The sequence below is a fragment of the Lutzomyia longipalpis genome, chromosome 1 (assembly GCF_024334085.1).
Source record: "Lutzomyia longipalpis isolate SR_M1_2022 chromosome 1, ASM2433408v1".
NCBI lineage: Eukaryota > Metazoa > Arthropoda > Insecta > Diptera > Psychodidae > Lutzomyia > Lutzomyia longipalpis.
In genome coordinates, this window is record NC_074707.1 from 18,015,003 (window position 1) to 18,042,074 (window position 27,072).

General features: G+C 36.8%; 4 protein-coding genes across 9 annotated transcripts; 3 read left to right on the forward strand and 1 right to left on the reverse strand.

The window, feature by feature from the left end:
* Nucleotides 1–259: 259 nt before the first annotated feature.
* On the reverse strand, nucleotides 260–1,736 carry LOC129795195 (mitochondrial pyruvate carrier 2-like). The gene is made up of 3 exons (XM_055836284.1): nucleotides 978–1,736; nucleotides 854–894; nucleotides 260–756 (listed from the first exon to the last, which is right to left on the reverse strand). Exons 1-3 carry the CDS (start codon nucleotides 1,066–1,068, stop codon nucleotides 496–498), a joined length of 393 nt encoding a protein of 130 aa, XP_055692259.1. The 5' UTR covers nucleotides 1,069–1,736; the 3' UTR covers nucleotides 260–495.
* Nucleotides 1,296–18,219, forward strand: LOC129795027 (ataxin-2 homolog). 6 transcript variants are annotated; one of them, XM_055836043.1, is made up of 10 exons: nucleotides 1,299–1,609; nucleotides 2,543–2,705; nucleotides 2,811–3,003; nucleotides 5,215–5,440; nucleotides 5,513–5,935; nucleotides 6,665–7,112; nucleotides 7,173–7,890; nucleotides 8,792–8,857; nucleotides 9,315–9,469; nucleotides 11,252–18,219. In XM_055836043.1, exons 1-10 carry the CDS (start codon nucleotides 1,575–1,577, stop codon nucleotides 11,546–11,548), a joined length of 2,724 nt encoding a protein of 907 aa, XP_055692018.1. In that variant the 5' UTR covers nucleotides 1,299–1,574; the 3' UTR covers nucleotides 11,549–18,219. The 6 variants fall into 6 exon arrangements, with proteins under 6 accessions (XP_055692035.1, XP_055692018.1, XP_055692026.1 ...); XM_055836051.1 differs by having other exon boundaries at nucleotides 8,801–8,857; XM_055836060.1 differs by lacking the exon at nucleotides 8,792–8,857 and having other exon boundaries at nucleotides 1,296–1,609.
* Nucleotides 18,220–18,301: 82 nt separating this feature from the next.
* On the forward strand, nucleotides 18,302–24,234 carry LOC129786962 (uncharacterized). The gene is made up of 8 exons (XM_055822228.1): nucleotides 18,302–20,423; nucleotides 20,489–20,741; nucleotides 20,806–20,878; nucleotides 21,036–21,042; nucleotides 21,134–21,316; nucleotides 22,398–22,945; nucleotides 23,009–23,435; nucleotides 23,508–24,234. Exons 1-8 carry the CDS (start codon nucleotides 19,483–19,485, stop codon nucleotides 23,860–23,862), a joined length of 2,787 nt encoding a protein of 928 aa, XP_055678203.1. The 5' UTR covers nucleotides 18,302–19,482; the 3' UTR covers nucleotides 23,863–24,234.
* Nucleotides 24,235–24,570: 336 nt separating this feature from the next.
* LOC129795154 (connectin) lies at nucleotides 24,571–26,613 on the forward strand. The gene is made up of 2 exons (XM_055836223.1): nucleotides 24,571–25,866; nucleotides 26,247–26,613. The coding sequence occupies exons 1-2, from the start codon at nucleotides 24,846–24,848 to the stop codon at nucleotides 26,561–26,563; spliced, it is 1,338 nt and encodes a 445-aa protein (XP_055692198.1). The 5' UTR covers nucleotides 24,571–24,845; the 3' UTR covers nucleotides 26,564–26,613.
* Nucleotides 26,614–27,072: the final 459 nt, after the last annotated feature.

The window sequence follows — 27,072 nt, forward strand, 5'->3', positions numbered from 1 at the left end:
CCCCCTTCAGGTAGCCCCCATATAACTCTCATGCAGTTTTTGCGAATTTTTGAATTTGGCGCCTGAAATGTTGTATGAAAATGATTTCTTCTCTTTGCAAATTTTTCTTTGGGATTGATAGGTGTGCCCAATCATACTTATAAATCATCACAATTTTTTCTCTCTAAAATTTGCGCGAAGCGCAAAACCCCCCGCGAAGCGGGGCGAGGAAAATTGGAGCGAAGCGACAATTTACCTCGTTAGTAATAAAAGAAAGTCATTAAAATCAACAGAGAATTTAATAATCTTCCTTCACTTCAAGTGGAGTGAATACGTACGTTCTATTAGAAAAATAAACATCTCGAAATTTTCGTTTTTTCTTTACCTCAAAGAAAAAAAAACGCCCTGGATTGCTGGAGATTTCCGCTTTGCGGAAACTTTTAACACAGATCGTGTGATATGGGAAGTGCTGCTGCATTTGACCTATTAGTGTTGTAAGTAGAATATCATCTGTGGTTATTTCTTCTCCTCACTAGTGGCTGTTTCAGCTGCTGCTAGCTTATTGAGTTCCTGTTGGTACATGTATGCCCGAAGAAGCTGAACAGACGATGACAAGGCCACAAAGAGATTTACTGAGAAGAGTCCCCAATTCTTGGGGATAATTACGAGGGAGTAGCGTGACCAGATGATTCCGGTGGCGCACAGAGAGCCCGATTGTGCCACAGACAGTTGATCTGCTGGCCTTGCCAAGTCACTCAGCCCTGCAATGACGAGCCCCTGAGAAGAGAGAGAGAATCCCAAAATAAAAGTGGTTATGTTTGTTTTGGTTGCATAATCAGAACATTTGCATTTTAGAGGTCAAGGTTGCTTGTACCCATTTGAAAACTGGTGCCCAGAAGAATACAGTCTTTGGTCCTGCAATGAAAGGGGGTTGTCAGTGACCACAACTTCCGGGAAATGGACAAAAAAAACTCCAATGAATATTATGGAAAACAAACCTGCTGGATGATTCCAGAGGGGCATCATCTTTGGTGGCACGAATTTATCGGCTGTGGAAATAATTCCTCTGTAAACACTGGACATGGCCATTGTGACTAAAATACAGGTGGGAAAATCACTAAAATCAGGTGAGAATTGTGGAAACTACGTAGTATTTTTGCAAAAAAAAACGAGCACTACGCGTTTTTTGGCACACACGGAATCAAATGTTCCCATACAAAAAACTTTGTCGTCGTGTTACGGAACTTCCTAGGACATGTCGGCAGATTATTGCTAGAGAGCACCATCTAGCGGAGGTACCGCAAATGTGAAAGTGTGAATGACATTTTCCACAAATTCAGCAAGGGAAAATTTCCACGGAGCCTCTCCACCTCTCTTGCGCCGTAGGGCTCGTGTTAAAGAGAGTTTTTAGCAGTAACATTTTTCGGGGGTATCCTTTGTAAAATTGGTGTTATTGTTGGCAAAAAACGCATCCCAAGTGTTGTCCGCGCAACAGCTGCTACCCAAGTTGCAGTTCTATTGAAGAAAACACGATCAAAATTCCGGTCTCCACGCGTTCAAGAGGCCCAAGGGTGCCGCATTTCACTTCAGACGACATGAATAAGAAAAAAAATCGCCAGGTTCCCACAAGGTAAATCATCCACGATTTTACGCTCATTTCCCATGTTTATCCCCATTGGGGTCACCACCACGGCATTCCGGGGCGGCAAGGGTGCCTGTTTGAGGTGTTTTTTGGGGGAGAAAAGGTCCACGTCTTCCTGGGGCCCAAAGAGATCTTATGTAAATTTAATTTGTAGTTTCTCCAGATTTCACTGCATTTGCCTGTTGTTTGTACCCCAGAACAGTGTGGGGAAGGTAGTTTGGCATCTGTGGGGGGTTTTGGGATGAGTTTTGGGGGCATTTTGTGCATTTTTGTGGTGATATTTTGAAATTTATATTATTTTCTCGTGCGGCCATTTTTACTCGCTTCACTCTCTCTTTGTGTATGTATATGGGTGGTTGTTCCCCTGAAAGTAGACTACTTATGTGCGTCAACAACATCAGCTTGTATCTCAATCACACATATAATTCACATGAATGAATAGACGATGACATATGACGTCTGAGGTGTGAGCAAGATGGGGAGAAAAAAAGAGCAAGAGGGTATGATGCTGCCTCTGAATTTAGACTAAAAATTTTTGGCATTTTATACAATTTTTTTAAATTGTGGAAATTGATTTTTTCAAATTTCTTCTCTTTTGATCTTATTTTACGCGAAATCCTTTCGTGAGCTTGAAAAATTACATCCGGAAGGGAAAATCTGCAAAAAAGGCGAGAAAATCGCATAAAAACTATCATGAAATGTCAATGTGTGTGTGAATAAACATACATACCCAAATCAATGTTTCATCATTTTCCATTATGTTTCTTCTTCTTCTTCTTCTTTATTTCTCGTCCTTGTACAAAAAAAAGTTTTTTCAATCAAAAATAAAGAAAAAAAGAAAAGAAGAAGAAGTTACGAAGAAAAAATGCCTCTGGCGCATTTTTCCTCCGCTTACCACCACTTTCCACCCCCTCATTTCAGGCTGCATCAGCGATCGCGGTCTGTGGTGGCCACGGATGGCGTCTACAACAATTCCTACTTTATGCACGCAGCCACATCGCATGTTGGGAATACGGTCCAACTACTGACCCGATCCGGGGTCACCTTTGAAGGGATATTCCGGACATTTTCGCCACAGTTTGAGGTAAGTTCCCACCCACAATCATTCACCCTTCTTCTAAGGACGCCCCACCCATCCTAACAATCTCTGAATTCCCGTCAACATTGCTCTTGTTTCCATCCATTGCAGGTGGTCCTCGAGATGGCACATCGCGTCGAGGCGTCAGACAATGAGGAAACCAACTTCAATGCATCCACCGTGGTGGACACACTAATCTTCAAACCGACCGACATTGTCAGTATTCTAGCCAAAGATGTTGACTTAGACTATGCCACTCGGGACTTCTTTCAAACTGACTCTGCTATCTCATCACGGTGCAACGGTAAGAGGCTTCTTAACAAATCTATTTTCTTTTAAAGTTTTCATTCCACACCCCACCTCACCCCCAAAAACCACCCACAACCATCTCTCTGTGAAAACTCAAACCACCCTTTTTGCCGAAGAGTACCCGAAAATTTCGTGACAAATTTTCGCCAGAGCCACCATTGTGACCTATTTATTTCGGGGGCACCTCTCTCTCGCACTGGCGAGTCAAAATACAGTGCGAGGAGGATTGCAAAGTGTAGTGTAAAAAAAAAAAGTTCCAACAGCACGTCAATATTTGATTGTGGTTTTGTGCAAAAGTGCCCGCAATTGGCCGCAATCTGCGCCACGATAGCCACACCAGAGGAGCCACAGAGAAAAAAAAAAAGTTATCATATCACCCAAAATCCACTAACAGCCACTACAAACAGTTTTGATTATTATTTATGGTGTGTGTGCGTTTTTTTTTCTTTCTTCTCAATCTCTCGTAATTGATAAATATGCAATTAAATGAGCTCAAATGGGATTCCAAAGTGTTGTGATTAACTCGTCCGTGCATTACTGCGGGGGGAAGTGCAGATATAAAAGTTTTTTTTTTGTGCTGTAGTAGATGCTCAAGGCAGAGCGGAGAAACGAGGTCATGTGTGTGGTGTCCAAAGTGGATGAGGAATGTAGGTCATTTGGGTAGGGTTGGTGGGGGACGAATTAAAAAAAAAGTTTTGCCAAAAAAAAAACTAGAATATTCGGGAAGAGGTTGCATATTTAATGAAGAATAATTATCTGCAAATGAAATGTCCTTCGGGTTGAAAAGGAATTTTCAATTTATGCTTTGCATTGCATATAGTTTTCTTGCAAAAGTGCCGTGAAGGCCGCACCCAAAGCTATTTTAGAACTATTTTTTTTTGAATTAATTATTTATTTTTCTTATTTTTAGAAAGGATAAATCCTTGTGTAAAAGGTATTTCCTTTGTAAAAGCAAACTTGAAAGTTTGGCATTATGTTTAGGCAAATTAAAGAGTTGGAGTGATTTTGAAAAGAACCGGATGCAAAGATCTATACTAATATCAGGAACAAACGTTAAACTTATTAAAAAAAAATAATGATAGACAGGGGTGAAGAGGAATAAAGAATAATCATGAATAACTATTAAGATTTATTTTAAAAAATAATAAGGGAGACCGGGGTTAAAAAAGTCACTTAAAGGTTTAGAAAAAGCTCAAAATATCATATTTCCCAAATAGATAAAACGAAATGTATTGCTCATTTCTTTAGGAAATTTACTGCCCTACAACTCTTTCTCAGATCATTTTGTTCTATCTAGCTAGGAAGTATGATATTTTAGGCTTTTTCTAAACCCTTAAGTGACTTTATTAGCCCCGCCATCCCCTACAGAATTCGTTGGTAAAACACGATCTTGGATACTGTGGAGGATAACAAGTTTTTTATAGTCACAAAGAAGAAGAAAAGCCACGAAAATGAGTCTCATGAAACTCAAAAAATCCGTCTACAAGCGTTAGATGCTTTTTATTTTCCTTGTAAAATACAGTAGTAGAATTTTTAGATAGATTTATAGGCTCTTCTCATATTAATTGAATTAACCATTTTCGTCCCATAGCTCGTTTTTTATCAGATCAATGCAGAATAATGAGTAAAATTCTTTAGTTTTCATAAGATTTCTTGAGATTCATTAAGAAAAAAATTAAGATTTCCTAAGAAAAATTCAAGATTTTTAAGTTTTCTTAAGCTAAACTTAAAATTTCTTAAGTTGATTTATTTCTGTTCACATTCAGGTATCGAAATTCGTAAAAATCATCAAGAAATATGAATTTTGCTCGCTTTACTTAAAAAATCTTAAGCTTCCGTTAAGAGAACTTAAGAATCCTAAATTTCTCCAAAGAAATTTAAAGTTTTTTCTTTCGGAATCTTAGTCTATTAAACGCTACTTTTATGATCCTCGCAAATGTTCTCTCTTCTCCTAAACTGTTTTAGCTGTTTCTGCCAGTTTTCGTTTTAGTGAAAATTTATTGGCTTGAGATCAGCAAAAAAAACCTAACGAATTTATCAAAATTGCAGACCTTGCAGACTAACTCTAAAAGTGAAACAAAAACTTAAAAAATGTTTTTTTTCTCAAGTTATTAGAATATTCCAATTCCACAAAAATCATCAAGAAAATAAAACTAAAAATATTAAATGACAAAAAAATAATAAAAAAAAAATATTTATTTTTTAGGTTCATCTCGAGCAGAGGATAAGGAGTTAGAGCCATGGGATCCGAGTAGTGGGACCGTGAATGGGGAGATGGAATTTCTCCTTGAATTGGATGGCAATGCAAATGGTTGGGACGCAAATGATATGTTTCACAAGAATGAGACAATGTATGGTGTTCAATCGACATTTGATCAATCTCTCGCGGGCTACACAATGCAAATCCAGAAGAAGGATACACAAGATTTCAAGTAAAGATTTTTTTCTTTAAAGTCTTTTAAAAAATTGTAGATTTTTCTTAAATGAAGAATTTTCTTTTTCAGGGATGCCGAAGCAAAAGCTGAGGAAATAGCAAAAGAAATTGAGAGTCATCCACAGCACAATGAGCGTGTGGATGTTGAGAATGGTGATGAAGAGGCTGCATTTGCGGCCGTTGAGAGACCTAGCACAGGTAGTCCGGATTCCCAGCCGAAGGGACCGTCAACGAATACACAGAAATATGTGCCTCCAGCTAAGCGCAAGGGACAGTCAACTGGGAAGCTTGTGCGGAGTACACCGCCGCCAAGCAATAATAATGGCCCACAGATGCCACAGAGCCCACAGGCACCGCATAAAAATAATAATTACCAGGCGATACCGATGGTACAGCCACCGCCGCAGCAGCCGCCGCCGCAGTCGCAGCAACAGCCCCAAATGACTGCGGCACCACAACAATATATCCACACTCAGCCACCATACATGCACAGGTATGTTGCTCCTCATCATTTGTCTTTCAATTAAGGTTTTCAGTGGGGCGGGAGGGTGGTAGCCACACAGGAGGATAACCCCAACAGTATTTGTGATAGTTACGCCCTCTGGAATGTTAATTAATTGGGGGTGCTCTCACTCTCTCTTAAGTATTCCTAATCCTTCTAATAACTCTCCGCAATGTGACTTTGATACCCAGAATTAGGAGCTTTAATTACATCCATCTTGTTTTAATTTATATTTAACAAGAAAAATTAGATTTTTTTATTGGAGTAAATGGACTTGACGCGATGGTAAAAACTTACGCAGAAGAAATCAAGGGATTTTAACGTGTTTTCAGCATGCTAATTATTCTTGACCTCATTTCACAATATAATGTATTGCACACCGAAATAAGTATAGTAGTAGGTACCCTATTGCTTGTCAGGCGCAAAGAAGAGTGAGATTACAATTGTAGGTACATAAACGCAAGTTAAAGAGAAGTCTTGGTAAATTCCAGCTATAGAGACAAGACTTTATTGTTGTTGTCTAAAAATGGATATTATAATGAAGAGAGTGCTAATGATTTGGGCTAAAAAACGTGAGGAAATTGTAATGGCAAAAAGAGCGCGAGAGAGAGAGAGAGAGAGAGAGAAGTTAAGAGTGAAACATTTAACTTCTCTAGGTCAACAAAACATTATTAAAAAACTAAAAAAAAGATGTCTTTTATTCCTTTTGTGTCTATACAGTCAACCTCCTCCGATTGTGGTGGGCTCAAAAATGAATGGTGATGGCGCGAATGCCCAGAGTGGGAATCAACAGAAAGCTCAAATGCCTCCACGGAATATTCGGCAGCAATATACGCCCCAGGCGGCTGCACCCCAAGTCGCCTATACAGAGCCACCGCCATCAATGGTGGGACCCCAGGCGATCCCTATGGCAGGTATGGGGAAGCCGCCGATGCACGTAGCTCATCCCCATGCTCATGTTGTGGCCACACATATGGCCCCACCGCCTGGCCCGGGTGAGGCGGTCTCACCACCCGGGATTATGCCCCAAATTATTTCGGTGCCACCGAAATTGGTAACGGCGCCGCCACAGCCGCAGCGGACGCCACGCTCACGCGAGGAGCAAGTGCAGGACTTTAGGAATTTCAAGGAGAACTTCCATCTAGCACCGTCATCATCGGCGCATCAGGTATAGATCAATTCATTTAAGCATTTTAACTTATTTTTCAATACAATCATTATTTTGCAGCATCCACAGACGGATCATTCTCCGCCACAGATGCAGGTGCCACAGCAACCACCGCCGTCACAGACACAGCAAGTTGGTGTAATGGAGGGGCCGGCAGTAGTGAAATCTCAGCAGCAGCAGCAACATCAGCCACCGTCTCCGCCGCAGGAAATGCAGCAAATGCCCCCACAGCAGCAGCAACAGCAACAAATACCGCCGCCACAGATGATTAATACGCAAGCTATGCAGTCGCCGGCGGCGCAACAGCCTCAATCATCGGTGCAACAGGCGCCACAGCCGCAGCAACCACCGCTGGCGGTGACACCATCACCTGGGGGTACCCCGGCGGCATCCACAACACCGCCTCAGCAGCAAACAGCACCCGGAGCGACAGGTGGTGGTGGTGGTGGTACACCGAGTGGCGATACACCACCGGGTGCACCAGAAAAGCCGGCCGGAACGAAGAAGTTCGTACTTAATCCGGCAGCTAAGCCATTCACGCCGCGTAGTCCCAGTACGCCGAATCCATCGCGGCCACATACACCACAGACCCCAGGGCCGGCCATTGTGCAGGGGGCCGCCTCGGTGGCAGCTGGTGGGTACCCCCAGCCGGCACAGCATGTCAGCATGGCCCCCACGTCCCTCATGACGATCCCAACGTATGTGATGCCGACGCAACAGGGACCTTTTCCCACTTCACAGCATCATCATGCTGGACAACAGAGAAGTTATCGCAAAAGTAAGTTCAAATAGTTTCCAAAAAATTCACCGCAGCAGATTTCGCTCCTTCTGTAGTTTCTTCATTGTTTCTGCACACCCTCATTTAGTGGTTGAAGTTTATCAGCTCATTTTTTTTATATTTCTGTGTAGATTTTGTCAGTTTTCTGTGGGAAAATGGAATGTTTTATTGAAATTTTTGTTATTGATTGAACGTCAAATATTGTATAAAATATCAACGTTCACCTGTTTGCAGAGAAGAATATAAAGTGGTGTAGTGGATAAGGGCGTCAGGCTTACAACCTCATGACTATTGGTTCGAATCCATGGCTTGGCAACTTTTTTTTTTTCATTGATAAAATTAAATAAATTTGCTGTAATTTTCCTGCTTTTGAACCCATAAATTTGCATTCATTTCACGCAATTGTCATTTAGATTGCATGCATTTGTGCAAAATACCCCATCCTTTGATCGATTTATTACTTATTTTATTAATTTCAGTTATGTGTACATTTATTATGGACTTGTACGCATTATTTTTTTTTTTAAATTTTCGGATTGATTCGTTGATTTTTTGTTGTTGCAATGGTTATGAAATTTATTAGGCGCCCGCCTGTCAATTGCCTGATATACCTACATAAAATAATTAATGATGAATATTGAAAAATTAAAAAAAAATGCACAAAAGATGAAAGAGAAAAAATCCAAAATAACCACATTTTCCTGACCAAATAGAATAATACACAAAAATACAACAAAAAAAAAGAATTTATTCTGTTCTATTTTATTACACAGACAGAGTTTGAACCATAATGAAAAACGAAGAAAAACTATGAAGAAAAGAAAAATTTTATTACACAAAAATACACAAATTAGTTTACTTTGTAACACAAACCATTTTTTGTCTCTTTGTCTCTGAATAGCGGCTTCAGAAGTAGGATACAGTTCGAGTGCACCGAGATGGGATCGACGGAACTTGTCGTATCCAGGTGATGATGAAGAGAAAAAAAAAGATTTCAATGAAAGGGGAAGGGTGTAAAGTTACAAATTTATACAAAAAACAAAAACGAAAAGAATCCAAAAATGCGCCTTATCTCTTTCATAACCATTTAATTCACGAAGAAGAAAGAAAGAAAAAACTCAAAATGTTCTAATTTTGATTGTCCACGGAGTTAAATAACTTATTTTTTTTATTAACTTGATGTCTTTGTTTATTTTAACATACACATCACATAAATTGGAATATGTGGACAATGTTTGTTAATTTCAGATAAATGTTCAAAAAAAGAAAAAGATTGGAAAGGTGTTTTTTTTACAAATTGGATAGAAAAAAAAGGAATTGGGACTATTTGTTTGTTTAATGTTTAAAAAAAATTGGAGAAAAAAAAATTCCAGGTGGGGGAAAACAATTTTTTTTCTACAATTTATTTTATCTTCCATTTACAGTGCAAGTTCAGGCGTCACAAATTCAGGTGCAAGCTGGACCTGCTGCAGCTGTCACGGGGGCACCCATTCTCGCGGCACCCATTCAACAGTTCATGCCGTACCCACAAACTCCGCATCACCCACAGCAATTCCATACACAAACCTATCCACACATGGTAAGTTGAACTGTTTTCCATTCTAACTACATTTTACCGCAAAATGTTTTTTCTAGGTTACTGAAATATGAATTATTTATAATAAATTTTCCATGTTAGAGGGTGGGTTGGGGGTGTTTTGGTTTTGTGTTGTGTATTATGGTGTAAATGGGGCAGAAGTAATGTGAAAAAAAAGGGTGGGAATTGTTTTGGGATTTGCATTTAATTCTAAAAGGATTGGAAATGAGTTTAGTTGTGCGTTAGGAATGATTAATGATTTGATAAAAGGAAAAAGATGATAATTCTTAGTCTTTTATGGGCTAATCAATGGATTTAATGATTAATTTTTAACAGATTTTTGAGGAGTTAAAATGATAAAGAAAATCATAATTAAGGAGGTTAAGAAGTTTTGTGAAATGGGTTAATCCTTTAAGGATCGCAATTTAGAACCTAAGATTGTCAATTTCATTCTTTAGGGAATACAACGGACCAACATACATTCGTAGAGAATGAAAGATTTAGAAATAGTTGAGTAAAAGATTTTTTCACCAAAAATTAATCTGAAAATACAAACAATGACGTCATTATTGTGTTTTATGTCGCATTAAGTGTATGAAGCATTTACGCTGATGTTTCAAACATGCCTTATCAAAAGACATTGACGAAACATTAACACGCTTGTTTCACACGTTCAAAGAGACTGAAAACACGATGATAACGACGAGATTTTTTAATTCTTAATGGGGTAAGAAGTTTTGCAAGATCAAGAACATCACCATCCTAAAAGCAATAATACAACAAAACATAAAAAGAAAATGCTTTCAAGGACAAGGAAATAAAAATTATTCTTATCGTCGAAGATAGTATTTGAAAAAAAAAAAAAAAAATTTTAAAAAGAAATTTTTAACATTTCCGACAGGATTAGGTAAAAGTTGTTAAGAAGTCTATTCAAGCTTATATTGGCAAGGATCTCATTCGAGGAATTAATTTTGATTCGCATTATTTTTTAGAGAATAAAAAGAGAAAAAGAAATCACAAAAAGCTTCCCATTAGCCATTGTCCATTTTATTCATTTAATTCTTTAAAAATATTCATGACAATGTTTCATCAATGAGTTTATCGATACGAAACATTGTCGCGAATGTTTTAAAACATTTTAAGTGACAAAATGGACAATACCCGCATATTATATTTTTTTTTACATTTTTTGAGTAAAAATTATTTTCTTGAATTATATCTTATCTTCACTCAAATAACCTTGAATAAGCTCCTTTATAAAGGAACTAATTCTTGATGTAAAGGAAGAAATGTTTAGATTTCTATTCTAAATTAGGTATTTCGGGTACTTGGTAGGTATTTTTTTTAAGGAATATTCGTTAGGAGTTTGTCGTTAGAAATCTGTCAGAAAACTATCTTTCCTTTGCATGATGATTTTAGCAAAAGAATTTAAAGAACATCAATAGAATATGAAAAGAAATCTCATTAACCAAAAGAACTTTTGCGGGCAAAGATAAAAAAAACAAATTCTCCGGACAAAGTTCAAACGGCAAACTTTTTTAACGAAAAACAAACTATTCTCTATCTTTTTTTGTGCATTTCACGTGGAGCAACAGAGGCCCACAATGAAATGGTATAGAGCATCAAATGAAGCCCAGCAGTCGACTATTTTATCGAGAACCTCTGTACTGAATTTAATATTATTACTACATTTTATTAATTCCTTTTTTTGCAAAAAAAAAGAAAGAGCTTTGCGAGGAAATGAATTGAATTTTTTTCATGTGTTTTGTTGATTAATTTTTGCAGATGCGAATGTATTCCGATGCACCACATCAGCCACCACTTCAATATTTGGCACCGACGCCACCATCGACAACGCCATCGCCTGGGCAGCCGCATCAGCAGTACCACCCGCAGCCGTCCCCTGCTGGCGGGGGACCACCCGCGTTCACGCCTGCCGGTCCGCAGACGCCACAGTTCCAGATGATGTGCCCCGTGCTAACGGCGCCGCCGCAGCTCATGCCTCAGTACTTCCAAGGTACGGGTCAGCCGCCGCATGGCAATATTCACCTACTGATGGGGCAGCAGCACCCGGCGCAGTAGCATAGTGAGATGGGGGCTGTGGGGCGGAGCGGGGCCACGACGACGGCAGCGGCGGGCGGCGGCGTGGCAATGGTTGCGAGTGCAGGCGGCGGCGGCGGTATAAACGTCGTCGCGGCCAATGTTGGAAGTCAAGCGGCGAATGGTGTGAGTATTGTGAGTGGCAATTTAGGGGGCAGTGGGGCAAACTGTGGTCTAGCCGGCGGTGGCGCATATTTAGGACATTTCACCAAATGATAAAAAGAAAACTCTCATTTTCCCCCCAATTTTTTTTTTCATTGCGCATCGCAAAGAAAAATAAACTCATTGTGTTCTCGTAAATCATTTATCTCATTCATTCAATCATTTTTTCATCACCACATTAATGAAAGAATAAAAAACTACATGAAAATCATTTCACACCCACAAATAAGAAAAAAAAAATTGATCACCGGAGAAGAAAAGACGATAAAATTGCATATAAATACATTTAAAATAGAGAAAAAAAAAGCAAAGAGAGGTGGTAAATTTTTTGCCGGATAATTGCTGTACAGTTGTGAAGGAAGGAAAAAAAAAACTAGAAGAGAAGAAGGGAGAAGTTTGATTGAGAAGTGATGAGTCCTTGAAGAGAAAGAATCAAGAATGGAAGATCTTACAAAACATAACGTTTATCGCCTTAAAGTGAAAATCTTTCTTTTTCATTTTCTTATACGGGATAGAAAATAAACCTTACCTAAATGAAGAAACAAAACAAAACAAAATGGGTAACAAACAAAAGGTAAATTTATGAGATAAAAAACTGCTTCGACAACAGAAAATACAGAAAAAATCGCGCTTAAGTGTTTATTACAAAAGAAAAGAATAATAACGAAAATATGAAAGAAAAATTTAATAACTTTATGTGGCTTACAGTTCAATGTTCTCTTTGTTTAGCGTAAAACGTACATAAATACAAATTTCGGTTTTTGGTTTTGGTGGATATAAAAAAATGAAAGATAAAACAAAGCAAGTAAAAAAAAGAGAAAATATCTAAAAAATGAGAAATAAAAAGTAAAAGCTTCTTCGTGCCTTAGATAGAGAAGACTCTACAGAAAGTGAGATTACAAAGAAACAAAAGAAGAGAAATTGTATAATTTCACAAATTTTTTTGCATAAATTAAAAATTTATTTTGCTTGTTCCACCATTTTTCACTAAAAAATATTTTTTTTCCTTTGAAAAAAAAATTCTAAAGAAAAAAACAACGGAGCAGTTATAATTAATTTATTGGAAATGAATAATCTCTCTAATTTGATCATGAATCACGTTGAAAAAAAAAAGAAAACTCAAAACAAAACAAGAAAAACATTCCCTGATGAGAAGACATTATTTATTTCAAAATGTAGAAAAGATAAAGTTCTTCATGATAAACTTTGTCAACATAGAAGACTATAAAAACATTGCAATATGCACACAATGTTTGTGTATATTATTGAAATCAGCAATCTATCCATTTATTTTCTGGCTATTATTCTCTCCAAATGTCAACACACAACCAACAATGAAATACTATGCAACATTATTTCGCACGAGATTAAAAAAAAAGTCAATCATAACGCGTCCAGTTATTAGAGTTGGTATACCACAACGCGGATGGGTCAGTCTATGCGTTGTAATTTAATTTGTGAGCAGAATTAGTAGGCAGTCGATTTTTTTGTAAAATTTGGCAATTTGACAGATTAAAATGCTTATATCTAAAGTTCTATAACACCTACAAAAATTTCTTGACTATTTATGGAAAGATATTGAAATAAGCTATAATTTGACATATATCTCAATGATTTTCAAGGTCACCTTCAGAACACAAAATGGCGGATTTTTATTCTACCAAAACAGTTTTTTGCACTTTTTGTCCTAAAGGAATGGTTCTAGATGTTTCTGATGTTCTAGTAAGTTGTAGAGAATTGCAAAACCTTTAATTTGATACCAAGTTGAGCAAAATCGGATAAGTCGTTCAAGAGATATGGCTCTTAGAAATTTTCAAATTCAAGAAATTTTTAAATGGCTATATCTTCTAAACGGCAACATAGATTTTCTTCATTTTCGGACTGGTGAAAGATATTGAGTCAGGCTACAACATATCAAAATTTAAAGAAAATCTATAACAGATGTTCGGAGATATTGCCCCTTAAAGTTAGGCAATTTTTGTTTTTGATTTTAATGCCTCTTGCGGATGTTTTTGGAACTTGGAATGTTCTAGACAGTTGTAGGGCTTCTTGAAACCTTTCATTTGATACCAAGATGGTCAAAATCGGTCAAGCCGTTCTCAAGTTATATTGAAAAAACACTTTTTGCTTTAGACCGCCATATTTGCTAAACGGCTTGACCGATTTTCAAGTATGAATTATCGATGAAAACGTCTCACTTAGCACTACAACATACTAAAATTTCAGACTTCTAGCTATAAGGAAAGTGGTTGATGGTATTTCAAAATGGCGGACGGCGGCCATCTTGGATTTTGAAAATGCGAAAAAATGAAATTTTACACCCACATTTCTATAGAAAACTTCAAACCGGAAGTCTCTATCTGTTACCGTTCTCGAATTATAAGGCAAAGTTTGGACGACCGGAAGGCCGGCCGGAAGGCCGGCCGGCAGGCCGGCCGGATCAAAATTTTTCCACCACCATTTTCGTAATGTGGGATGTCTAAAACGTGCTCATACCAAGTTTGAGCCCGATCTGAGGTGGTCGGTTTTTCCGACGATTACAATACTTGGTATGCCACGATTGTGGAATACCAACTAATTGATTGCCGTAGTGGGCACAAAATTCTAAAAAAAAAGGTTTTGATTCTGTCAAAAATCTTTGATCTTCTCACAATTTGACAGTTCTGTAAAATTTTTGACATATCTCATGAAAAATCTTTAAAGAATTTGAAAGTTCTTCTCGTTTTATTCGTGTTATAAAAAATCTACAAAACTTCTAAGAATTTTTAAAGATTTTTGGAATAAATCGTTTGTTTTACTTTTATTCTATGAAAATGGAATGATTTAAAATTACAAACTGTCAAAATCTTGAAAGAACTTTTAAATTGTAAGAAACAATGGAAAGGATTTTTGACAGATGACCTCTAAAATTGTTTTTTTTTGTCAGCAGCGTTATAGTATTTTGCTGTTTTAGCAAATTCTGTTTTTTTACAATTGTGCATGATAAGAATATTGGATTATAAACCACAAAAATGAATTTTTAAGCATACATTTCATGACGTCGAAGTTTTTCTCTTCTTTCATCAGATTTACAAATAAAAGCAAGAATCTGTTGTCTCTTTGTTATTAAATGTGATAGTCTTTCATGTACATAGCAATAGCTACAACAAGACTATATTGAATAGTGACGGAACTAATGCACATTTAAAATCAAAAGTCAAATCCGCGCCATCTTCTACTTTCATTACGGAAGCTTTACCATTTAAATACAAAAAAGTAAAGTTTTTTAAAAATATTTTGTTGACCTAGGGCTGTATTCTCTAAGAGTGAAAAACTTCCGTGATAAACTCCCGAAAGTGGAGTGAGAGTTTTTCACTCTCAGAGAATACTGTCCCTGATGAAGGAAGAAAAGAAGGAAAAGTTTTTTCAGACGTCGTGTATTAGGATTGGATTTTAATGGTCTTATCATGCGTTCTATTGCTTGGGTTGGGGTTTCCTTTACGCAGGGCTCCAAGCTCAACGAGAATGTCACTCAATTTAGAAAAAAAACATTGTCCACTCGTTTTGGACTTTTTCATCTGTCTTTCGAACTCGAGTTTTCCTCAGGAAATGAACTTGGATTTTCAGTCAAATAATTTGATTTAAATCAAATTATAATCAAATTTTAATCAAAATTTGTTCAATTTAATTCAAACGAATTAAATTTAAATCACGGAACAAAACAAATGTTTATTTTTCACACACAATGGTGCGGCGGATAATCTAACTCACTTCTTTTTCCGAGTTTTCCCGCAAAATCAATTCTATTTTTTAAACAGTTAACATGTTTTGTTTGGTTGCTGGTTTTATTCACGGAGATGCAGATATAGCTACATCACAAGAGTCTATTTAAATCCTCAAATTCTTTCTCATAAATCCTCAAACAAACTCCGGTGCAAGATGTGCTTAAATTCTGTGTATTGCAGACTACTGGCATAATATCCTGTATCAATTGTTCCTCTGTCACACTGACCCATAGTTCCCATAGCTTTTTCACTTAAAGAAACTAAAAGAACACAAGAAAAGTACATCTGCTCAGACAGGTGGACTGATTAAAAATGATAAAAAAACTATTACAGTCATAAACCGATTAACTCTCCTCTCGGTTAAACTCTTCTCACCCATAACGTTTAATGAGAAAGAAGAGTTTAACCGAGAGATGACTGTTTGATAATGTCAGTGATTCTAGGACCTATCCTTAACAGAGATCGTTAAACGTGTTTATAATCCAATATTCCTCTCTTCGCTGAGACTTTAATGCTCAAATTCTTTATGATTTTATGCTCTCGACAGGGTGGAGACTTTGCATTGAAGAAGACTCTATGAAAAAAAAAAAGTCAAGACGTTGGTTCGTTTGCATGTAAATTAATAAATTAAAATTCTTATTCTCTCTTCCCTTTCAATGGCATTACTTTGTTGATGATTCGCTTTCAAGTTTGCGAATTCTTTTTGCATTTATGGGTAATAATTTGTGTTTAAAAGAAAAATGATTTAAATTCAATTCTTTAATCAGCAAAAAATATGTGATAAAATGTCTTATATTAAGCTGATTAAAATATTGAATTTTGTAAATTTTTTAAGTGAATGGTCTGATAATTTTGGAAACTTCACATGAGTAAATTTCCCACAAAATGATAAAAATTTAATCATTACTTGATCATTTAAATGGAATGCAAGATTTTTTTTTTGAATTATTTATTTCAAAATTGACTCAAAACTCATTAAGTTTCCGTAATTATTGGACTAGACACTATTTTATTTGATATTTTATTGATAAACAAATACTTTTTCCAAGTTAAAGTCACAAAATTAACTGATTTTTGTGCCCTCAACGTGTCAAAGGCATTGAAAGAATATTCTTCCGTCAGAGAATTATTAATGAATCTCGAATTGTTGGAAAACCTCCGGTGCGATTTTAAATGTGAATCTTTTTGTGTCTTTAGAAAGAAAATAATTTTATTGTTGCATAGTTACACAAAACACTCATTTCGCAGTCATTTCACAACACAAATTATAATTTAAGCAAGAAAACGTGGCGCAATTATGCACTGAAATCTATTTCATTTTATTTTTTTTTTAAATAAATTCTCCGATTGAAGTGAAAATCTTTTTTAAAAAATAATAAAAAAGTGAAAATCAGTAATTTTGATTAGGAAATGAATGAAAACAAAAATTGCGCAAAGATTATTTTTTTTCTCTGTGGTGTTCTTTTGAGATTCTACAACATTGAGAAAGTGGGTGAGAAGAGGATGCAAATATATCATGATTTACATAAAAAAAAAGCTTTTACAGAAAAAACAAAGAACATATTTGTCTCATTTTAAATTATTACTAATAATAGTAAAAAAAAAATACATAATAGAACACAAGATAAAAAAAAAACAAGAGAAGCAATCTGTGAAGTAAACTAAAAGCAAAAGAAAACCTTCTAGCATGAAAAAAAACAAAGAAACTTTCAAATTCTGATTGATCACATTAAATATTAGAACAATTCCTGTTGAATGGAGGTGTGTAAATGAGAAGATTGGGAAGATGGTTTGATAGTAGGAAAAACAAACAAATTGATACAACGTCTGAAAGATTAGGGTGATAAATAAAACAAAAAAAGTAAAATCTTTATCGCGGTTAAGAGGAAGGAGAATTAGTATTGCTTGAGAGGTGGAGGAAAGTCAAATTTGAGTGTAAAAAAATGTGAAAGACTTTGAAGCAAAGATCCAATACAATTTGTAAAAAAAAAGAAACAAAAGTAAATAGTTTAAAAAGAAACGAACTATTCCTAAAGATTTCCTTTCATTTTCCACATTTGACCTTTCTATATTTTCCTTTTTCCCTGTCATTACAAACAAAAAATGCTCGCGTGCGAAAATGAAGATGGAAATATGCGTTTTAAGTGTTTAGAAGAAGATGATGAAAAAAAAGAGAAACAAAATTGAAATCATTGATGAGAATAAAAGACGACGTTGCATTAAATATTAAAAAAAAAATGGATATAAAATGTAGCAAAATAATTTACAAAAATATGAGTGCAAGAACATCATTGCAGAGAAAGCATAAAAAGAGAAGAAGAAGGAGAAATTAAATGAAGAAAATCCATTTAAAATAGACTTTTACACGAGACGGTGAAAAGCTCGTGCATGACGAAAAATAAAATACATTGCTAAACAACGGCAAAGTAACTGAAAGAACTGTGTTACAATGAGAAGAAGATGAAGTTAAAGAAAAAAAAATGATGAGTAGAAGAAAATGTAAATGATCAAGCTAACATTGGGTGATGGTGTGGAGAAGATGAAGCAAAAAAAATGTGAATGGAAAGATAATTTGCTGAAAAGATTGAACACGGTGGGGTGGGATGGTGAAAAAAATCGAAAGTTGGGGGTGGGAGGAAAAACCGGTGGATGTTAGCTTGAGAAAAAATGAGAAAATTTTGTATTTAACATCAAACAAGAAAAGAAAATAAATTATATAAAACGCCATTCGAGACAGAAATTTTCGTTCTTCACTTGGAGTGTTCCGTCTAAATCCCTACCATGCAGATTTGTATGATAAATTGTGGAATTACCAGGAGCGTAGCCAGAAATCTTCGTGGGTGATTTGAGATTTTTTAAAAAAATTTTAATACATGGAAAATGGATTAAAAACGACTTAACATTAAACTTTTGACATTTTCTCTGATGTTTGAAGGTTTTTTTTTTTGACATTTGACGTTTCTTTTGTGATGATTGACGTTTCTTCTCTGGTTTTGACATTTCTTTCCTAACATTTGACGTGTGTTTTAATTATTTCAATATTCGACACTTATTCTAACGCGTTTTATATATTTTTTAAAGTTTAATGATAATTTTCTATGCTTAAAGTTACTCTTTCAACATTTGACGATTTTTTTTTAAATATTTGTCATATGCATTTTTAATTTTCTGATTTTGAAGTTATTTTTTAAATAACTTTTTGAAGTTTGATGTTTCTTTAAAATATTTGTTGTTTCTTATCGAACATTTGAAGTTACTTTTCTAACGTTTGACTTTTCAAAAGTTTGATGTTTTTTAACATGATTGACGTTACTTTTTGGGCTCTGACGTTTCTATTCTATTGGCGTTTGTTTAAACATCTGACGCATCTTTTCTAATGTTTCACATATTTTTAACGTCTGACGTTAATTTATATGCTTGAAGATTCTTTTTTAGTTTTTTTTTAAACGCTTGACATTCCTTTTAAAATATGTATTTGTCATATATTTTTTTAACGTTTGAAAACTAACGTTTAATATAATTTTTACCATGAAAATAATTTCTTTTGACTTTTATAGAAATACCTGAATTTCCAGAATCTTTAGAAGGTGATTAGACCCCCAAATACCCATCTTGGCTACGCCCCTGGGAGCTCTATATTTTTATCCACGTAACACCTACTTCTTTGGGGATCAAATAACTGTGAACTGAACTCCAATAAATGTTGGAAATTGAAAGAACTTTTCAAGTTAATTCGCAGAATGTCCATCAAGTTTCTTACAATATTTAAAGCAAATCCAATTAATTATTCAATTTGACTAATCGATGTCCTTTTTGTGACAAAGAAAATCCTCCACTATGATGGACAGGACAATCCTCTATTCTTCCGTACAACACCGGAAAACTTTCAGGCGGATGACACAGCTTATTTTCTTTGCTTAATTATAAAAGCATGCAAGAAGTTCCGGTGAGAGTCTTTCTGTTATAGTGCACAGGAAGGGAATTAGCAAAATGCCCCAAAAGGTTGTCGATGTAATGCCAAAAGGATGGCAAAAGAAAATCTTCCTTGATGAATTTGCCACTGTGAAAGTGAAAAAGTCCAATGCTGGGGGATTTAATGCGGGCTTTCATGAGTGCATGCGACCTGTTGTTTTTGTTGGGCAGTGCGCTTCGCTGTTTCCGATAAAAGGGAAGAATTTGGAGGATCTTGAGTGCTCTATTGTGTCCTTTAGGATGCTTTATGCGTGCAGCATTTGCCTAGCAATGCTGGTGATGTGTCTGCTATCGCTTAAAAAGCTCATAAGCATTAGTTTGGCCTATGAGAAACTTGTCACAGTGATTTACTACTCCCTCCTCTTTTGGGCATGTGTCCACTTCATCCGTATGGCGAGACATTGGCCACAGCTTATGCGACGATGGGCAGAAGTTGAACGTTCCCTGCCACAGTGTGAGCATTTGTGCAATAAAATCTCCACAAAGAGAAAGCTCCTCATTCTTGTTATCTCTGTGACAATTCTCACGATGATTGAAGAAACTTTCAGCATCATTTCGGGGATTACAAAGGCAAAGGGTTGCATTGGAATTTGGGATTCAGTTGAGCGATACTTCAAGCAATCCTTTCCACAAATCTTTTCTCTTGTTGAATACCACGAAACAGCGGCAATTTTGGCGCAAATTGTTCAGCTGTACTCAACATTCATCTGGAACTTCCTGGACATGTTTGTCATGACAATCAGTATTGGTTTATCGTCCGTTGTGAGGCAATTTAACGTACGATTGAGCTTTGCTGAAGGAAAAAATATGCCTGCATCCTTCTGGGCACAGCAGAAGAGGGACTACCAATTGGTGTGTAGCCTTGTTGAAATGATGGACTCTGCCATTGCTCATGTAACTGTCCAGGCGTTCTTTTCCAATCTCTACTACATTTGTGTTCAGCTCCTTAACAGCGTTAAGTAAGTTTTCCATATAAGTTAAAAACTTTAAGATAAGATCCTTTTGTTACAAAATTTCTTCGCAGTAATATGGAACCGTGGACTTATAGCGTTTACTACTGGTTCTCACTCTTTTACCTAATTGCCCGAACAGTTGGGATGTGCCTCTTTGGTGCAGAAGTTCACACTGAAGCCAAAAAACCCGCCGCAGTGCTTCGAAAAATTCCCTCCGAAGGATGGAATGTGGAAGCTGAACGTTTCCTGGAACTCGTAACTAATTCCTGCGCCTCCCTCACTGGGAATGGATACTTTTTCGTCACTAAACCCTTTCTGCTTTCGGTAAAGGAAATTCCTTAATTTTTTATAGCTATTTAATTAATTCCTTCTACTTTTATACATGTAGCTCACAGGAACAATTGTGACCTACGAGCTTGTCCTCATGCAATTCAATGAACAAGGCACATTGGACTCACCAAGCTCTGATCCTTGCGAATAATTAAAAGAGTCGTCAGCTGGATTATTAGCTTAAGCACAACAGTGTGGTGTTTAAATTCAATTGCACCGTCGTATACCCCTTAACACTGACTATATTTATCATTTTGCTGCGATAAGATCGTAAATTCTTCAAAAAAGCAATAGCGTGACGAGTGGTCACAGGAAGTAAAAAAAGTGGTAAACAAAGTCATTTACCGGAGTCGAGTGCATAGTGCGTTCTAAATGCTGGTCTACAGATTAAATGGTGGTAAATGTGCAAGTGAAGTAGGTGCAGCAATTCCAGGAGATTCTGGCGACGCAATGGGCATAGGAGCTTCGCGAAAATTAGCAAAGATGAAGATACAGCGAAGGAATGCGTGGCAGGAGAAATTCAAACTCTCCCGGAAGCCAACGAATATTGGTCATGTTAAAACAATAAGGTACGTATGACAGCATAAATTAAAGAATTTTTGTGATTAATGGAGTTTTCCATATTATTCGTTGAAGGAAAATTAATTGTTTTGCATTAAATAATTTTTTTATCCTACATATCTGGAGTTTTAAGTACCTTCCTACCTCTAAAGGATCAATTTGAACTTTTTCGAAGCAAATTAATTAATCATGAATGTGGATTGAGAGAAAATATCATTCCAAAGCTATCTAGAAGAGGGTGGTTGAGTGTCTAATCACTCTTATTAAAATAAGGCAGTTAAGAATTTCTTTAGAAGTTAAGAAAATACCATTTCCAAACTAAAAATGATTTCTCAAACGTTATAAAATATTAAACTAAAGTTTAAAATGAAATATTAAAAAGTAAAAAAAGAAAATGTCAAATGTTAGAAAAGTCATGTTAAACGTGAAAAAATTCATCAAAAGTTAGGATAAGAGTCAAAATGTTAAGAAAAGCATCAGATTTAGAAAACAAACGACAAACGTTAGAAGAATACAAATAAATCGTTAGAAAACAAAGATCACACGTTTACATAAACATTAAAAGTTAGGAAAAAGTCTACAGATTGAAAAATTGTCAAACATAAAAACAAACGCAAGAAATGAAATTTTAAACGTTAGGAAATTCGTTAAACGTCAGAAAATAAACGCGTACAAATTGAAATAAACATCAAACGTTTGGATACATGTCAAACATTACAATGAGTAACTAAATTGCATGCAATAAACAACAAATATTCGAAAAATAACGTAAACTATTAAAAAGAAATGTTAAACGTTAGAAAAGATACGTCATATGTTTTAATAAACGTCAAATGTTTGATATAATTTTTTTTAAAAAAGCAAAGGAAAAACGTTAGAAAATTGAAAACTCCAGAATTTGCTTTCTAAAAACCCTAAAAACATTCCTTAGGATAAATTTAAGATTTATGGCTACCCCTATCAAAAGCTCTAAATTCTAAATTATGATTTTTTCATTTCTCTAAATTTTTTAATCAATTTAAATCTAATAAATCAGAATCAAATTAAATGCAAAATTAATAAATCATTAAAAATTAATAAAATTCACAGATTTCTTACACCCGTTGTAAGTTCATCATCAATTGAACCTCTAGCAAAACGTCCCATTGAGACATTCGGGAAGAAACCCATAGATGTTGTCTATGTTGATGGCCTGAAGAAAGACTCCCAATGGAGCTATGATGGTAGTTTCCATCAGGCCATAATGAGAATTCAAGTTATAGCACAATTCTTTGGAGTCCTACCGGTGATTGGAATTACCTCGAAGAATCCCAGCCATATGAGTTTTTCCTGGTTGAGCTTGAGGACAATTTACAGCATTATTATCGTCATTGTGACTGGATTTCAGGCAGCAATTACAGTCTATCACAGTTTCAGTTCTAAAATTGAATTTGCAAAGACAGTTCCGGTGATTTTCTATGGATCCAATTTCTATGTTATTTTTGCATTTATAATGCTGGCACGGAAGTGGCCAGATCTCATGGAGGCATGGAAGAGAAGTGAGACGTGTTTTAATGGATTCCAAACAACTTTGGAGAAGCGATATCTTCGACGGAGGATTGCAATGATTGCAATTACTGTCTGTGTTCTATCTTTGAGTATGGAAGATGAATAAAAAAAATGGGTTGAAGAATTTCTCTGAATGTCCTTTCCTTTTGCAGCTGAGCACTTCCTTTCGCTGGCAACTCTCGTGCATTGGGCTAAAGTTTGTCCGGACAAGGATGACTATTTAACAGCAGTATTCAAGCAGGAATTTACTCAATTATTCTCCATTACATCCTACAGCCTGGAAAAGGCTATTGTGGCTCAGTTTATAAATACTATTTGTACCTTTGTGTGGAGCTACATGGATTGCTTCGTGATGATTGTCAGTGTGGGATTGTCCACGGGATTCAAGAAGATCAATAGCGAACTGGTGGCGTACAAAGGGAAGGCAATGTCTGAGGAATTCTGGGAAGCACATCGGACAGCCTATCGCGGGATGTGTGATCTCTGTGAGTTTGTGGACAATCACATTAATCGCATAACACTTGTATGTTTCTCCAACAATCTCTTCTTCATCTGTGTTCAGCTTCTGAACAGTTTAAAGTACGATGGTTGATTTTTTTTCTTTAAAATTTTTATAGAAAATGTATTTTTTTTCTTTTTTTTCTTTTCAAGTCCAAAAGATTCTCTCACCCACACCATTTACTTCTGGTTCTCGCTCATCTTCCTCATTGCTCGCACATTGGCTGTCTCTCTGTATGCTGCAGAGGTCAATGAAGAGGCCAAAGTACCTATTCACGTCTTGCGTGTTGTTCCGCGTGAATCCTGGTTTTTGGAAGTGAAGCGTTTCTATGAGGAGGTCACCAATGATACAACAGCCTTGTCTGGCATGAAGTTTTTCTTCCTCACACGGCGACTAGTGCTCAGTGTAGCCGGAACCATTGTAACGTACGAATTGGTGTTGCTGCAATTCCATCAGGATGAGGAGTTGGAGAATAAGGACCCATGTGGTCCCATTGTAATGGCATAAATCACGTCGTCGAGGTCGTTGAAAGGGGAAGATGAGATGTGCTGCTTATAGAGCGGAGGGATGGCAGTGACTTTCTCCACACAAATCCACCGCATAAAATGAATTGACCTTTTACCCAGCTGCGCCACGACGACTCCCAATTAAGTGGAATTAGAGCATAAAGTGCTTCAGTGGAAACAACATCATTGAACTGTTCCCGCCCACAAGTCACAAAATTGATCGCGATCTTATAATTTTTGAAAATGGAGTTGAAATTGTCTGTGCAGATTTCTTTCACATAGATAAGATTGAAGATCACGGTGAGCACATCTATGTTGTTTGCTACCCATTTAGTGGGGGTGTGTAAATGTTCTGTGAAATATATTTTATGAGATTTTTTGGTGAAAACTTCTGTTTATTCTGGAAGCTTTTTTTCCTTTCATCTATTAATTTTTGCAGGATATTTAAAAGGAAAAATTATCCTTTTTTCGACATTCTTAAGCATAAATGAAAGAAATTTATTTTTAGATTCAAAATTCCACAAAATTATCTCATCATCTCAATCTTAATCAATTAGATTCTCAACTCTTCATGATCACCACAACCACATAAATGTGTAAGAAAATTTTCCCGGACAAAAATGTATTTCAGTGAAAAATTCCACCATCTCTCGGTGCTGGAAGAGTGAATCGCAATTGTGCGCGATGAAAGAGAAGGGAGCGTCTTTGAGAATTGCGAGGGAGATAAAAGATAAGACAGTGCCCCGCTTAATTAGTCCATAGTTGTAACAAAGCTTGACCACAACACATTTTCACACTCCTTTTCGTCGCGCATGAATGATGGGAATAGTTTAGAGATGAATAATCAATTTAATCAGAGAGTCAAATGTGCTGTTGCTGCTTCTGGACACTTGCGCTCGTAGTCTGGCATTCAGTCGCATAATCCGCGTTGCTGGAAGTGGATCCGACCGACAGTTGGGTACATAAAGAGGGAAAAAGAAGAAAATGGGCAGAAGAGGATTACTCGGGTTGTTGGTGGTGGTGATGTGTTTGAGTGCTGTGGCGGGATTTCGGGATCTCAAATCATCGGGAAAGCGCTACTTCCGTCCCAATGTCTGTGAATCCGACCAGCATGGAATGGATGCGAAGATTGTGTGCTACTGCACAACTCCGGGGAATAAGACAGCAGATTGCTGGGTGAATGTGCACGATCTCTATGAGTACGATCAAACGTGGAGTGGATTTGAGATTAACAGTGATATTCGTCACCTGATCCTCACAATGGCACCAAATGGGCAGCTCAACTACCTCCCATTACGAGCACTGCAGTACCTCCACAATTTGCGCTCCTTCAGCATGTCATCAGCCAATGTTCCCGTCATCAAGGCACATGCATTCTCCTTCCTCTCTCAACTCGATACGATCTCCTTGATCAACAATCAAATCGTCACCCTGGAGAATTATGCATTTGCCGACCTCACACGCCTACGAACCCTCAACATGTCCTTCAATCAGATAACCTTCCTCGATCGCAATGTCTTCCACAAATGCCGCAATCTTGAGCTTCTCTACCTCACAGCCAACAACATTTCCAGCATTCTCGATGGTGCCTTCCAGAATCTCGAGAAGCTCGATATTCTCCGTTTGGATTACAATTTCATCTCCGTCATCACAGCCGATACATTCCGTGGCCTGGACAATCTCTCCACGCTGGGACTCATTGCGAATTACATCACAATCCTCGAGGATAATACATTTGACAATTTGCGAAATCTCGTTTTCCTGGATCTCCGTCAAAATGCCATCCAGAGTATATCGCCACGAACATTCAATGGACTAACGAAGCTGCAGTATTTGAATTTGGAACAGAATGAACTCAAAATGCTGGATTCGTTCATTGTGCAAGGGCTGCCGAATCTTCTTTACCTCAATTTGGCAAAGAATCTCCTTACGACATTCCTCCTGGACGAACAGAGTAGCCTCTATTCGCGATTCCAGAAGGAGAATACGCTGTTCTATCTTAATGGTGAGTTCTATTTGTTCTAACAGAAAATTCTAATTATTAATTAGAATTATTAATTAAAGAAAATCATTTTTCCTAAAATCTTGAATCTCACAGAAGATTATAAAGATCTTCAGCATTATTTTGGCTAGTAAAAGCTCTGAATTAGGGCAAATTTATGTAAATTTCAATGCTTTTGAAAATGGAAAATTCACCCTCTTCCCTCTAAAATCTTGCTGTATAAATTAGATTAAAGAACGTTCTAAAAATATCGATAATAGGTCTAGAAAAATTCATAAAATTTTATGATTTTTTTAATCGAAAGCTTCAACTATTGATAAATTAGTATAAAAGTTCTCAAATTCCTTTCATTGAGCCCCAATTTATCGTGATTACTTTCACAGATAACAACATTGTCTGCGATTGCCGTTTGAATTGGGTCTTCAGCCTTCACAGCTCCACAAAGAGTCCCATCTTCAGGGAAGCCCTCAACTCACTCCAGTGCGAGCTTATTCAGCGCGATCGAACTGATTTTGTGTACATAATGCGCCTCAACTTGGACGACCTGCCATGCGAGTTCTTCTCCAGCACCACGGAATCCCTTGTGCAGGAATATCGACCACATCACACCCTCAGGCGGCACTACTACGTCTCTGGAGCCACCAGGGATGTCATCCACATGCTGCCCCTGCTACTCACCCTCCCTCTACTCTTCCATTAGACTCTGTAGTACATGCGATGCACAATAAAAAAGGTGGTGTGAGTTCAAAATTGATTTTTCATCCCACTTTCGCCGCCACTCAACCTTGACCCCTTGCACGAGGGCGCCGACGTGGGTGGGTTGTTATGATGTTTGTTGATGAACAATAAATACTCCGCGGGGTAGATGCGTTGGTTTTTGCAGGAGTGCGCGACATGAAAATTAAATTGCCACAGAAATTGCGAAAGAATAAACGACACATTGAGGATGTTCCATTTTATGCTTTTAAGTATGAGGAAGGGGATTTACCTCTGGATCCAGCGAGACCATTCATTCAGGAACAAATTGGTGAGTGCTTGGGAACTTCTTTTTGGGAACCTCCCACCCCACCTATTGATCTAATAAAACTCTCTTGCAGACAAACTCAAGAAAGCCAAACCTATTGAATTTCGTCGTGACTTTGACCTCTTTTACCACAACACCAAAAGAAGTGACCTAAAGCCCAATGAGGAAGTCACACAGTACCTCCT